Source organism: Lontra canadensis, unplaced genomic scaffold (genome assembly GCF_010015895.1).
Source record: "Lontra canadensis isolate GAN:19392208 unplaced genomic scaffold, GSC_riverotter_1.0 scaffold28, whole genome shotgun sequence".
Classification (NCBI taxonomy): Eukaryota; Metazoa; Chordata; class Mammalia; order Carnivora; family Mustelidae; genus Lontra; species Lontra canadensis.
In genome coordinates this window covers 17224956-17238166 of record NW_022631022.1, presented here as the reverse complement: position 1 = coordinate 17238166, position 13211 = coordinate 17224956, and the positions used below count along the sequence as shown (strand labels likewise).

General features: G+C 45.1%; 1 protein-coding gene across 3 annotated transcripts in view; it reads left to right on the top strand.

Annotated features, from left to right (window-relative positions):
- The first annotated feature begins 1716 nt into the window (after window positions 1–1716).
- ADPGK (ADP dependent glucokinase) overlaps window positions 1717–13211 on the top strand; it is a 48332-nt gene continuing 36837 nt past the window's right edge. For all 3 annotated transcript variants that reach the window (XM_032864997.1, XM_032864996.1, XM_032864995.1), the window contains exons 1-3: window positions 1717–2000; window positions 8475–8700; window positions 11864–11926. In XM_032864997.1, the coding sequence (XP_032720888.1) occupies window positions 1774–2000; window positions 8475–8700; window positions 11864–11926 (516 nt within the window). In that variant the 5' untranslated portion in view covers window positions 1717–1773. The remainder of the gene's footprint in view (window positions 2001–8474; window positions 8701–11863; window positions 11927–13211) is intronic.

Here is a 13211-nt window from a genome sequence, read left to right as displayed (position 1 = left end):
CTGAGGGAGTGGCAGGGGGGAGTTCTGGCCAACTGCGAAAGAAGCAGAAGAATTAGGTTCAAAGAAAGTGCTGCCAGTTCAGCAGTTATCTCTGGAGCCAGAAGGGAAGGGTCCAGGCAGCCTTCTCTCCACATTGCTCTGATGTGGAGCATTCCCCTGTTTCTCTAGTCTTGTCTGCCTGCATGGACCTCCCAGAGTCCAGCTTCCTGAGCTCCTCCAAAAATTCACCTTGGAAATATATTTAACTAAATCTATCTGACCATCAAGCCTATGTGACCTTGTGGGTCCAGGAAAAACAAAAAACAGAAAATGAACAAACAAACAAAAAACAAACAAACAAAAAAACTAGCTACAGACTCCTGACTCTTGGTCCAAATTCTCAGTAGAGAGAAGTAGTCTCTTGAGTTTTGTGCATTGGCTGTATGGTAGCCAATGAGGTTTATCCAAGGCAATAATATCCAATTATTGCTTATTAAGAAATTTTCTCTGGCATCAGTAGATTGATTCCCTGCTTTTGAGTTAGGTGCTGGTATAGTCCTCTCTGGGATGGTAGGGAAACATGTCCACTCAGGGCCATGAGAGAGAAATCAGTTTCTCTAGGAACTGATTTGACATGTCTACCTGAGGAGAGAGAAGGGAAAGGCAAGACAGTTTCAAGACTCCACATAAATCTCATTGGCTCCTTGGCTTCATTCCTTTACGTGGCAGCCCAGAGCTCTTCCTGTGTGAACATCTTTGAAAAGACGCCTATCATCAGGTAGGCTGGGTGGGGTGAGCTAGGGGAAGGTAGATGACCAGGATGGGGAAGTGTGTGATGTGGGGTGGGGTGGAGGGGCAAACCCAATTGCCCAAGATCAAAGCTAGGGAAATAAAGTTTCATTGCCAAGTCCAAAGGTCAGGGGCAGTGGAAAATCGGACCCAAAGCCAAGGTCAGGAGCCAGAAGAACTAGAAAAAAAAAAAAAATTGAACAGGGCAGGGAAGAAGACTAGGCGATACATGGTGGCTGCTGAGAAGGAGCTGGCAACAAGCCCAGCTTCACTTCTCATAATGTACACTCATATACGCAGAAGTGTCACAATGAGGAAGACGGAGCCTGCCTGGGCTGAAGCCCTATCGCCGCAGAAAAGAGGAGAAACCAGGGTTTCTTAACCCAAGCCCATAATCTCCGTAATTAACACAAGATTGTGTGCATTTGTGTGTTTTTCTGATATTGCTAAAGGGAACAGCGCCCCCAAGAGGGTTATTTGAAGGCCTGATTCCGGTCGTCCCGCGAGAGGGATCACTGCGGGATCTCCCGTCTTGGCATAGGCCTCGAGGGGCTGAAACCCTCGGCTGCCCTCGAAAGGGGCGGAATCCCTCCCTCCTCGCCTGCCCTTGGGGCTCCCAGCAGCGCGGGTGCCGTCTGAGCTAATTCCCCCAGGGAGAAAGAGGAAAAGTTAAGCCAGCGATGGAGGATGGACACACTCACGGAGGGACGAATTAAAAGAGGGGGACAGTGATTGGTGTCCCTCCGAACAAATGCACCCTCGCCCCTCTGGTGGGGTCCGGCTGGAGTCCCGACTCCGCGTTCCTGCCTCTGGGCGGTACAACCGCGCCCCCCAGCGCCAGCCCCCGGCACCCGGGGAGAGGCGCAGAGCCCCGCCCCCAACCCGCCCCTCGGGGACCGTGGCGCGCCTGCGTGACGTGGCGCGTGTCTACGGCGGCGCACGCCGAGACGGAAGAGGCGCGGGCCGGGAAAGGAGCGGGTTGGCGGCTGGGGTGCCTCGGTCCCCATGGCGCTGTGGCGCGGCTCTGCGTATGCCGGCTTCCTGGCGCTGGCGGTGGGCTGTGTCCTCCTGCTGGAGCCGCAGCTGCCCGGCTCCGCGCTTCGCTCGCTGTGGAGCTCGCTACAGCTGGCGCCCGCGCCCCCGGGACCCGGCTCCCCTGAGGGCCGCTTGGCGGCCGCCTGGGACGCGCTCATCGTACGGCCGGCCCGGCGCTGGCGCCGCGTGGCCGTGGGGTGAGTGCCTGCGGGGCCTGCGTCTCTGGGTCTTTCCAGGAAGTGCGGGTGCTTCGGGCCTCCGAGGGCCGCCTTGGCGGAGTTCGGGCGGCTGGGGAACTGGGAGGTAGAACCGCGCGGAAATAGGGCTTCCCAGACGTTGCCGGGAAGGCTTCTCGGCGCTAGTGTCCACGCTGCCTCCTTGGCGAGAAGCGTCGGGTGTCTGGGACCAGCCCTGTTCGTCACTGCTGCAGGGACTCAACAGACTGCTTTTTCCTCTTGCCTGGTCTCTGCGCTCCTCTGTCATCTCGGTAGGACCTAATAGCCTCTGCAAATCCCGCGCAGCCTGACACCCTCCTGTGCCAGTCTCCTTCAATCCTGTTACAGCTCTTTTGGCGACTGCTTTTTTGCGGTCAAAGACACTTGGGTCTTAGCACTTTGAAGACACTCGCCCTCTTCTGAACGTCTTGAGTGAGTGGTGTGGTTCACTACCTTTAGCTACCGACTTTATCTCCCTTGTTTCTCCTTAATACCGTAGTCTGGGAGACCGCCGCTATTGAAACTGCTCTCTCAAAGCTCACTGGTGATTTGTTGATTTTCCAATTTTGCTGCCCTTTTTTAGTCTTCGTTGTCAACCCTGTGCAGTCTTCCACGCGCTGAACGTGCCTTTCTCCTTGAAACTCTTTTCTTCCCTTGACTTCAGTGATATTGCATATTTACTGTTCTCCCAACTCACAGGGCCTCCTTTCTTTGTATTCCTCATTGTTCCCTTCACACTAACTTTAAACCCTGTCTCAATTCGATTTAAATATCTTGCCATCACCTCAGAAGCATGATACAAAAGCAGACCTTCTATGAAGTACTCTGCTAGTTTTTGTGAGTGCTTGAGGCAAGGGTAGAGCAAAGTTATCCTGAAGATTAAACGAAATAGTGTAATCTTGCATGGTGTCTTCTGTAAAGAGCACACAGATGTTAGTATTTTTTTAATATTTATTTTGAGTCACCTCTACACTCATTGTGGGGCTCATACTTAACCCTGAGATCAAGAGTTGCATGCTTTGGGGCGCCTGGGTGGCTCAGTCCGTTAAGAGTCTGCCTTCAGCTCAGGTCGTGATCCCAGGGTCCTGGGATTGAGCCCCATGTCAGGCTCTCTGCTCAGCAAGGAGTTTGTTTCTCCCTCTCCCTCCGCATGTCGCTCCCCCAGCTTGTGCTCTCTCTTTCTCTCTGTCAAATAAATAAATAAAATTTAAAAAAAAAAAAGTTGCATGCTTCATGTACTGAGCTAACCAGGTACCCCATAGTACTCTTTTTTTTTTTTTTAAACCAGCGTATAGTTTCTTCAGATAATATTTCCTTTTATCTCTTCTCTCAAGTTCAGGCCCTTTCACCTACTTCCTTATGAGTTTCTTTTGGGTTTTGTTTGGTTGGTTTTTTGTTTTTAAAGATTTTATCTATTTTGAGAGAAAGTGCACAGGTGCAAGTCAGGGGGTGGGGCCAGGTAGAGGTAGAGAGAGAATCTCAAGCGGACTCCGTGCTGAGTGCAGAGCCCAGCATGGGGCTCCATCTCATGACCCTGAGGTCATGACCTGAGCTGAAATCAAGAGTCAGATGCTTAATGAACTGAGCCTTCCAGGTGTTCCTCCGTATCAGTTTCTTAAGTGTCCTCCCTGGCTTTATGGACATTCAGCAAGTATCAGCAACTATATGGTATGTGTCAGGTCTGTGCTAGGCTCTGAGGATGCAAAAATGGGTGAAGACAAGGTATCCACCTCATTTGTTGAAGACAGATATATTCATTATTAGTGTTCAGCCTGACATGACTGGGTGACTTAAACAACTGGTGACTTAAACAACAGGGTTTGTTGGTGACTTAATACTGGGTGACTTAAACAACAGGAATTTTCTCATGGTTCTAGAGGCTGATAGTCTCAGAATGAGATCCTGACTAGCAGATGGCCTTCTTCCCACTACTTACCTGTATGGACTTTCCTCTGTGCATGCGCACTCCTGGTGTCTCTTCTTGTTATATGGAGATTATTCCTCTTGGATTATGGCCTCATTTAACCTTAATTATCTCTCTAAATAGTCTCTATCTCCAAAAACATTCACATTTGTGGTTAGGGCTTCAACATATGAATTGATGGGGGACAGGGGAACACAGTGCTGTCAATGACAATTTGAAAAGTGCTTTCAGGACTCATGGTTTTAAGAAAAAAAAAAAAAAAGTCAGCCTTTGTGTCCCAAAGGATTATTAATTCTCCATCTAGTTAGATCTACTAGTGGATCTAATAGATCAACAGAGGAGTGGAGTAAGATAGGTTTCAAAAGTCAGAGTGAAGCCAGGTACGGGGAATGAACACTAACTAGATCAACATTCTTACTGTATCCAGACACAGAGTTAATCCCTTCATCTGCATCTTTGTGCATGCTTCCTGTGAGGGCTTCAGTATCAGAGAAATCTGGGTTTGAATTTAGGCTCTTCCATTTGTGGCCTTTGGAATGGTAGTCAACCCCCAGCTTCAATTCTTCTCAGCTGAAAGTAGTGTGACTACTTCCCTGTCTTACCGCATTTTGCAATTGGTGTGGTCTCTTTGAAAATGCCTGTCTTACATTCAGTGCTTCCTAAATACCAGGCTGCTTTCTTTGTCCAGAGCGCCATCCAGACTTCACCCCAGGGACCACTGCCCTTCCCCTTTGGATTTTTCTTCTCTGCAGTTCTGCATCTTCTAATGATTATGATTACCTATTGCAATATCTCAGGTATAATGTTAAAAAGCTAGGAAGAACCTAAAGAAACATTTTGCAGATGATGAAGCAGCAGGGAGGTAATGAAAACAACCATTCTTGCCTCTAAAGAACTTGCAGTCTAGAGGGAGCACTGAGCCCCCTTCTTCCACCCCCCAAGAGTCTCTGGCAGTAGGCCTGGAAGCCCAGGCTCCCCTAGCCTTCTAGCCCTTCCCCTTGTTTGGGCATTCAGCATCTGTTGTCTTGCTTTGTTCCAGTTATTTCATCTGTTTTTGTTTTCTCCAAACTCACACTATAACCTTAGACATTTCTTACTCAACTGTGAAATTCTGCCTAAAGTCACATGAGCATAATTTTCTCTTCTGGTTCTTTTGCTCCCTTCCTCCCTTTAATTCCCCTGAGAATAAAGTACCATAGGTGATGTGCTTGTTACATTCTTGGATGCTTTTGAATTGAGGGAAGAGCAGAGGGAGATTCTTGCTCTGATTAAAGTATAACTAGAAAGCACATTAGTTTGGTATCTGGTATGTAGATGTTCAGTGCTCTTTTTATTATGAAAAGCTACTGAATAAAATTTTTTCCTTTTTAAGTTTTTTTTTTCCCCTTAGTATTCAAGACATGATGAAGTGGGGGGAGGGTAGAAAATATTCCTATGGTAGGTACATATTTTTAACTCAAAATTGGTTCTGCTGGGTTTTGCCTTGTGTTGCAAAATATGTTGAACATTGTTCCTTTCCGTTATGGGAGGGGGGTTGGTTTTGTTTTGTAAATTTTTTTTTTTTAAGATTTTATTTATTTGACACAGACATAGCGAGAGAAGGAACACAAGCAGCAAGGAACACAAGCAGCGGGAGCGCGTGAGGGAGAAGCAGGTTTCCTGATAAGCAGGGAGCCCGATGCAGGGCTGGATCCCAGGACTCTGGGATCATGACCTGAGCTGAAGGCAGACGCTTATGACTGAGCCACCCAGGCGCCCCTTGTTTTGTAACTTTTGTAGACTTCCTCCATTCTCATCTTTAAAGACCCAGACCCTGTTCACAGGTCTTAGCGTATCACTGGGGATGAAGGTGATGTGTTTGTGCAAGCTGCTGTTTTCAGATGTGGGCATCCCTCAGTGTCTGAACTTTTGCTTTCCAGACTCAGGACCCAAATCCATTGGAAAACATTTTCTATATGGGCTGTTGGGTGGAAATAGTGTCTCTCGCTATCAAAATTTGTATTATCTGAAACTCGGGAACCTACTTGCATCTGAGAGCCAGGGAAAGCTCTCCTATTTAAGAGTCCACCCTTGGGGCTCCTGGGTGACTTAGTCCTTTAGGCATCTGCCTTCGGCTCAGGTCATGATCCCAGGAGTCCTGGGATCAAGCCCCACATCGGGCTTCTTACTCAGCAGGGATCCTGCTTTTCCCTCTGCCTGCTGCCTTCCCTGCTTGTGCTGTGCATGCTCTCTTTCTCTGCCAAATAAATATTTTTTTTAAGTCTACCCTTTAAACATCTAATGTTACATCCAGTAGAAATAAAGAACTGAAGAACACCCTATATGGGTGTTCCTATATGGGGTGGAATTGAGACCAGTTTATAAGGTATGCTTGGTTTATAATCAGTAGGGCTGTGAAAGGAACGTATTTTAAACTTATTAAGCACCTGCCATATGAATGTCAATGTGTTTTATGCACAGAAAAGCATAGTAACTCTTGATTATGCCTTTCCAATTGATCAGAGTATGTATCTTTGTTTTAAAAGAATAAGAAAATTTGAGTATTTAAATTATATTTGGTGGGCAGAAATCTTTTTACAAGCATGGGATCCATAGGGGAAAAATTAAAGAATCCTTATGATGTGGGTGCAGTGAGTTTGTGTCATTAGGAGAGATGTGTCTCTCTCTTGCCCTTGTAAACCTTGCTTGAGTGATGTCACTGATGTCTACCCTCCATATGAACCTTTTAAAAATTATTTATTTTTTAATTAACATGTATTATTTGTTTCAGAGGTATAGGTCTGTGATTTATCAGTCTTACACAATTCACAGCACTCACCATAGCACATACCCTCCCCAGTGTCCCTCACCCAGCCACCGAATCCTTCCCACCCCCAACCCCCCAGCAACCCTCAGTTTGTTTCCTGAGATTAAGGGTCTCTTATGGTTTGTCTCCCTCTCTGGTTTCATCTTGTTTGATTTTTCCCTCCCTTCCCCTATGATCCTCTGTCTTGTTTCTCAAATTCCTCGTATCAGTGAGATCATATGATAATTGTTTTTTAATTATAAAAGTAATGCATGCTTATAAAAATCAGAAATACATCTAGCGAAATATAAAATTCCTCGCCCTTGCCCATCTCATTCCTCTTAGAGTTTACCACCATTAATGAATTCATGTGTTAATTTCCAGATCAAGAGGTTTGTTTTTTTTTTTTAAGTGACTAGAAGGGAAACAGCCATAGTCTACACCAGAATCCAATCGTTTGGGCCTTTCTTATGGATGAATATACTTTCTGCTTTTGAAGCTCTCAGAATTACCCCTGGAAGCCCATCCATCCTTATCACCAGAAGCTGTTTGTTGGCCTGCTGTGAGCTTTGGCCTTCTCAGAAGCTTCCAGCTGCCTGTGTGGTCATCTAGCCCCACTGGCAAAAATGACATCCCCAGTAGGCCGAGGCAGGAATCAAGGTGACTGTGGGGTGGGGGACAGGAAGTCCCTCTCTAGGTACCAAATTATTTGACCCTTCTCTTCTAAGGGATGGCTTTTAGCAAAGTAACACTAAAAACATAAACCAGAACTTTTCTGGTTTATATTTTTATAGACAGGCCGTGCCAGACAACCATAGTGCCTTTTAATTTGTTTCCATAGAGACAACTAGGTAGTGCAGCACTGGCTTCTCACAGGCCCTTTAAAGGTCTTGGATTGGTCCAGTGAACACCTGCCAAGTGATGAATTGTTACAGGCTACAGATGTGCCTCAGTCTTTAAGGCACCACTTAACTGTTGAAAAGTTTCAGCTAGGAGTATTTAGATGTTAAGTATTTAGGTATTTAGTAAGTCTTACCACCATCCTAATGTGTCTTTGAAGGGAAGGTATCTGATATTTGCCCTTTGACCCAAACTTATATTTTGCTTACTTTGCACCAAGCATTGTTCCTAAGCATATACTAACTTAATCTTCAATACAGCTCTATGAGTCTAACACCCACATTACACCATAAATGAGGAAGTTGAGAAGTTAAAGTGACTTGCCCAAGTCACAAAGCCAGTAGGAATCCAGACAGTTTGTCTCTGCCAACATTTTCTCAGAAATGCTGTATTTGTATTATGATAACTTTGTTCTCAAATGCTGAGGACCTGTTTGCTCTTTGTAGCTAGCGTAAAAGTTTGCCACACTGGGGATGCCTTGGTGTCTCGGTTAAGCGTCTGCCTTTAGCTCAGGTCATCATCCCAGAGTCCTGGAATCGAGTCTCACGTCGGCCTCCTTGCTTAGTGTCTCTCTCTTTCTCACAAATAAATAAAATCTTTAAGGAAAAAAAAAAGTTTGCCATCCTGTTGGAAAGATTCCTGTGTTGTGATCTGAAGACGTTTGTCCAGATAAAGGAATCTTCCACCTGCCGTAGACTATTTATTTCCCTGTCCAGATTTCCATCCCACTTCCTTGGTTTTTCTGTTTGGATACAGTTCCTGGAAACATTTCTCTGTTGTTAAGTGCAAAGTAACTTCCATGGTGCTGCTTCTCTTTTCTCTCACACTGCCTCCTCCTTCCTTCCAGAGTCAATGCCTGTGTGGATGTGGTGCTCTCAGGGGTGAAGCTCTTGCAGGCGCTTGGCCGGAGTCCTGGGAGTGGAAAAGATCACACCATTCTGCATTCAAGGAATGATCTGGAAGAAGCTTTTGTTCACTTCATGGGGAAGGGAGCCGCAGCTGAGCGCTTCTTCAGCGATAAGGAAGCTTTCCATGACATTGCCCAGACTGCATCAGAGCTCCCAGGAGCCCAGGTCTGTTTGGTTCACCAACAGTAAATTAAGATAAGGTGGGGAAAGATAGCTTTTTGTATAAGGTTCCTAGAAGCAACCAAGCAACTTTTCCTCAGCCTCTCTGGAGGGTGATTATTAGGAATCCAGTTCCTTAGTATTTTCCCTTTCTGTCAAACTGTGTATCTGAACTTTTCATTAACTCCACTGTTTCTAGTCAGTTCAATTCAGCCAACATTTAGGAAGCATAGTTACCAAAATTTTGGTCCTAGTTCATCTATCAGATTGCTCTTTTTTCATATTACCCAAGTTGAAGGTAGTAAAGATGCCCACTCTTGTTTGTGGCTGATGATGTGGAATAATCATAATATGGCTGAGTCCTTCCTGAGCAGGAGAATAAAGCCAAACACACAGAGCGCTAGTTGTAGCTTGTGCATGGTCAAGGGAGTTATGGATCCTCACCTCTGCTCTGGTGGCCCAGAGCCAGGTTCCTTACCTCAGCAATACTGATGCTTTGGGTTGGATAATTCTTTGTGGTAGGGGCTGTCTGCACAGGTGAGATGTTCAGCAGCATCTCTCACATCTACCCACTGGATGACAGACAATAGCACTCTCTTCCTTCCCTAGCTGTGACAGTTAAAAAGGTCATGCTCAGTTGTTTCCAGGCTGGGGAGAGAAAGGAAGCAAAATCACATTGGTTGAGAAGCACTGGTCTAGATCAGTCATTCTCAGACCTAAAACACAGAATCACTTGTGGGGGATGGTTAATGAAACAGATTCCTGGGCCTTACTCCCAGAGTTTCTGATTCAGTAGATGTAGGATGGGACTCAAGAACTTACTTCCCTACTGGGAAGTTTCCTGGGTGCATTGATGCTCTTGTTCTGAGGACCTTGTTTTGAGAACCCCTAGTCTACAGGATAGGACCTGTCAGACCTAGGGGTCCCCAAGCCCACATGGTGATCATAAATAAAGCCTTAGGGCCCACATGGTTCTGATACTTTCTTAAGGTTCACATGGAGTAAGAGGCAGTGCTGGGCCTGGAGATCCCAGGCCCTTAACCCCAGCATACCTGCAGCTACACATGCCCTCACACCTCTTGAGACTGAATTTTGATTGTTTATTTCAGTGTCTGTCTACCCCCCACGCCCCCAGTTCTTCCTACTCACCTAAAATCTTGCCTTGGCTAGTCACATCAGTCTAGATGTGGTTCTTGCTAGGGGAGCTCCTTAATGCCATTTTTAATTGGTACTTTTCATGGGCCATTCTTTATGACCACTTTCGAGAACTTTCAAGGTTTTAAAGTTCTTTTTGCTTTTGAAGCTTCCCATTTGAACATTAAAGTGGGCATGGGTGTTACCCAGCCAAGTTTGTAAAGCAGACAGCAAGCTGTTAAAATGTCGGCTGCAATCATTTTTATAGCTGAGCTCACTAGTGAGATTCTGATCTTTTATGAAAGTACCTCAGTAGTTCTAACATGATGACAAGTCTGCTGCTAAAAGTCTTTATTATCATTGTATTTGAACCACTAATTCAATTTCTGTTCTCTTCTGTCTTGATCCTGCCTTTTGTTTCATGATGCAAAAGAAAAAAGTTTTTTCTATAAAGATAGCTTTTTGATTGTCCAAGTTATTTCTTAAAAGTATGAGGTCTAAAATGCTCTCCTTACCTTCCGTGAGGGCAACACTCCATTTGTTGTCTTTTCAAACTCCCTTAAACTATAAGCAGATTGATAAAACAGTAGTTAATAACTATTACATGAAAAATCTAAAATCCACTTTATAAAATCTTAATATTTTCCCCCAAGGTTTTTAGTAAATTCATCTGGCCATAATAGTCGAATAAAAATTCATGCTAAAATATTAAAGACCAAATTTGAGCCTGTATCTCACAGAAAGCTTTAAATTTACCTACAGGAAGCAGTTATTGTTTACCTGAATGTGGAGATTGGTCAGCGGGGAAGCTTAGGATGAAAGTGGTGTCTAGAATCTAGAATTGAATTGTTTAGTCTGTGCCTCTGCATGTGGTCGAGGGCTAGAAGGTGAGATAGTGGCGTTCCATCTGAGCAAGAGTATTGATTAGGCTTCTCAGTTTTCATAATGGAGCATCAGCCTTATCCTATTTGTCAGGTGTCCAAAGCATGTGGATCCATCCTTAATCACCAACATGGAAGACCAGCCTTGAGTCATCTGCCTCTCCAGTACCAGGTCTGCAGCTGAAAGGAGTGGTGTTTTAGGAGACATAGGCCTACCTTAGGACCCATTACCCTTAGACTTGCTCCTAGGAAAGCCTTTATATTTTCCAACACATCTTTCTTGAAATTTAGCAACAAACATTCACTGAGCACTTACTGTTGTAAGAGGAGAGCCAGTCCTGCCTTGAGGGAACTAGTCATGTACCCAGATGACAATAGCCCAAGTGGACAAGGGCTTTAGTGGAGTTCGAGTATAGGGATCGCAAGGGATCTCTAATCCTGTCTGGGAGGGCAGCTGTGGAGGCTGAGGTGGCAGTGGAGAAAGAGGGACAGCAGGCATGGCAGAAGAGGTGCGTGCAGGTGATTCTTGAGAAGGAAGTGGGGATTTCCCAGTGCATGAGAAGGGCTGGGCATCCGGGAGAGAGGAATAGCGTGTGCTTAAAGAACAAAGACCGAGGAAGACAGGCTCAGCTGTAGGCATGGTGTGGGAGGGAAGCACAGGAGAGGAGGGTAGAAAAGAGAGCACGGGGTGGGGGACAGATAAAGAAAGGCCTGTATGCCTCACTTACAAGTTGAGTTTAGTTCATTGTAGTATCTATTGAATGATTTTTAGGAGGAGAGTAACACAGTCATACACTCATTTCAGTAGGACTGTGACACAGAAGATAAGATCTGTCCACATTTTTCATGTTTCCTTTATCTCTTCTAGCTTCCTGAAAGCTCAAGGCCAGATCTGATCTACAGTTAAGGCAGTTACACTAATTTTCATGGTTAACATATTTGGGTTTTTTTAGCCTTTGTTTATAATTCATTGTCTGTGAACCTAGGAGATTAATAATTTTATTAAAACCTCATCTGTGTGTTATTGTTGTAAAGTAGCCTCAAAATTTTGGGGGGGAAAAAGACTATAAAATTTAACAAATTTAAAAAATTACTAAGCTTGGGTAACATGGGTTGCTAAATTACTGTCTAATAACTTTGAAACTGTCTTACAGCACTATGTAGGAGGAAATGCAGCTTTAATTGGACAGAAATTTGCAGCCTACTCAGATTTAAAGGTAGGTCAAATTCCCGGATTAAAATCTGTATCTTTCACTAGTATTTGAATAATTTTGGGAGCAAGAATAAATATTCATCTTATGGACCACCTAGTATGTGCCAGGCCCTAGGTCTCTTGTTAGGAGGCAGTACGGTACTAGTGGGACAGTAGTAATGGCTAGTGTTTCCTCAGTGCTTACTGTGTGAGGACAGTGCTTTGCATGGACAAGCTCTGTTAGTCCGACCCACATCTGAGGCCAGTTGGTGCTGTGGTTGGTATTATAATTGTCTTGCTTTCCACATGAAGCTTGAGGCATAAAGAGGGTCATAGCTAATCAGAAATGGAGCTTTTCTAACCTAGAACCCTAGCCCCCATATTCTTAAATATTATATCACATGACAGTTGAGAGGATTTGGGCTGTGGAATCAGTACCTAGGACTAGGGAACACACTGATGAGAGAAAAGCATAGTTGGTTGTATTGATGATCCTGGATCCAGAGTGTTGGGAAATGAAGGCCTTTAGATGGAGGTTGATAGGGGAGGGTGTCTTCAGGTCTTAAACCATTTGGTTTAAACCGAATTAAAAATTAGTGCTATATTCAAAATAACATGTGAGTAGGAAGGTTCTCTGCTATGAGTTGAATAGGGGGAGGCCAGCAAGGAGGTTTTTGCTCTTGCAGTATTGTAAAATGATTAAGATTTGAATTTGAGCAGCCAGAAGGGGGAGAAACAGATGTGTCTGAAGCCTAATAAAAATGGACTCACTTGAGGGGTGCCTGGGTGGCTCAGTCGGCTGAGTGTCTGACTCTAGACTTCTGCTCAGGTCATGATATCAGGGTCATGGGATGGAACCCCATGTTGGGCTCCATGCTGGGTGTGGAGCCTGCTTGAGATACTTTCCCTCTCCCTCTGCCCTGCTCCCACCGTGTACTTGTGTTTGTGTGCATGCTCTCAAAAAAAAAGAAAAGAATGAATTAAGATAGAATCACCTGGGGGTGGAAAAGAATTTACCATGCTAATGGACATCAGAAGAAAGCAGGAGTGGGGGACGCCTGGGTGGCTCAGTTGGTTAAGCGGCTGCCTTCGGCTCAGGTCATGATCCCAGCGTCCTGGGATCGAGTCCCACATCGGGCTCCTTGCTCGGCAGGGAAGCCTGCTTCTCCCTCTGCCTCTGTCTGCCTGTGCTCGCTCGCTCTCTCTCTCCCTCTGTCTCTGACAAATAAATAAATAAATAAAATCTTTAAAAAAAAAAAAAAAAAGAAAGCAGGAGTGGCAATCCTTATATCAGATCAATTAGATTTTAA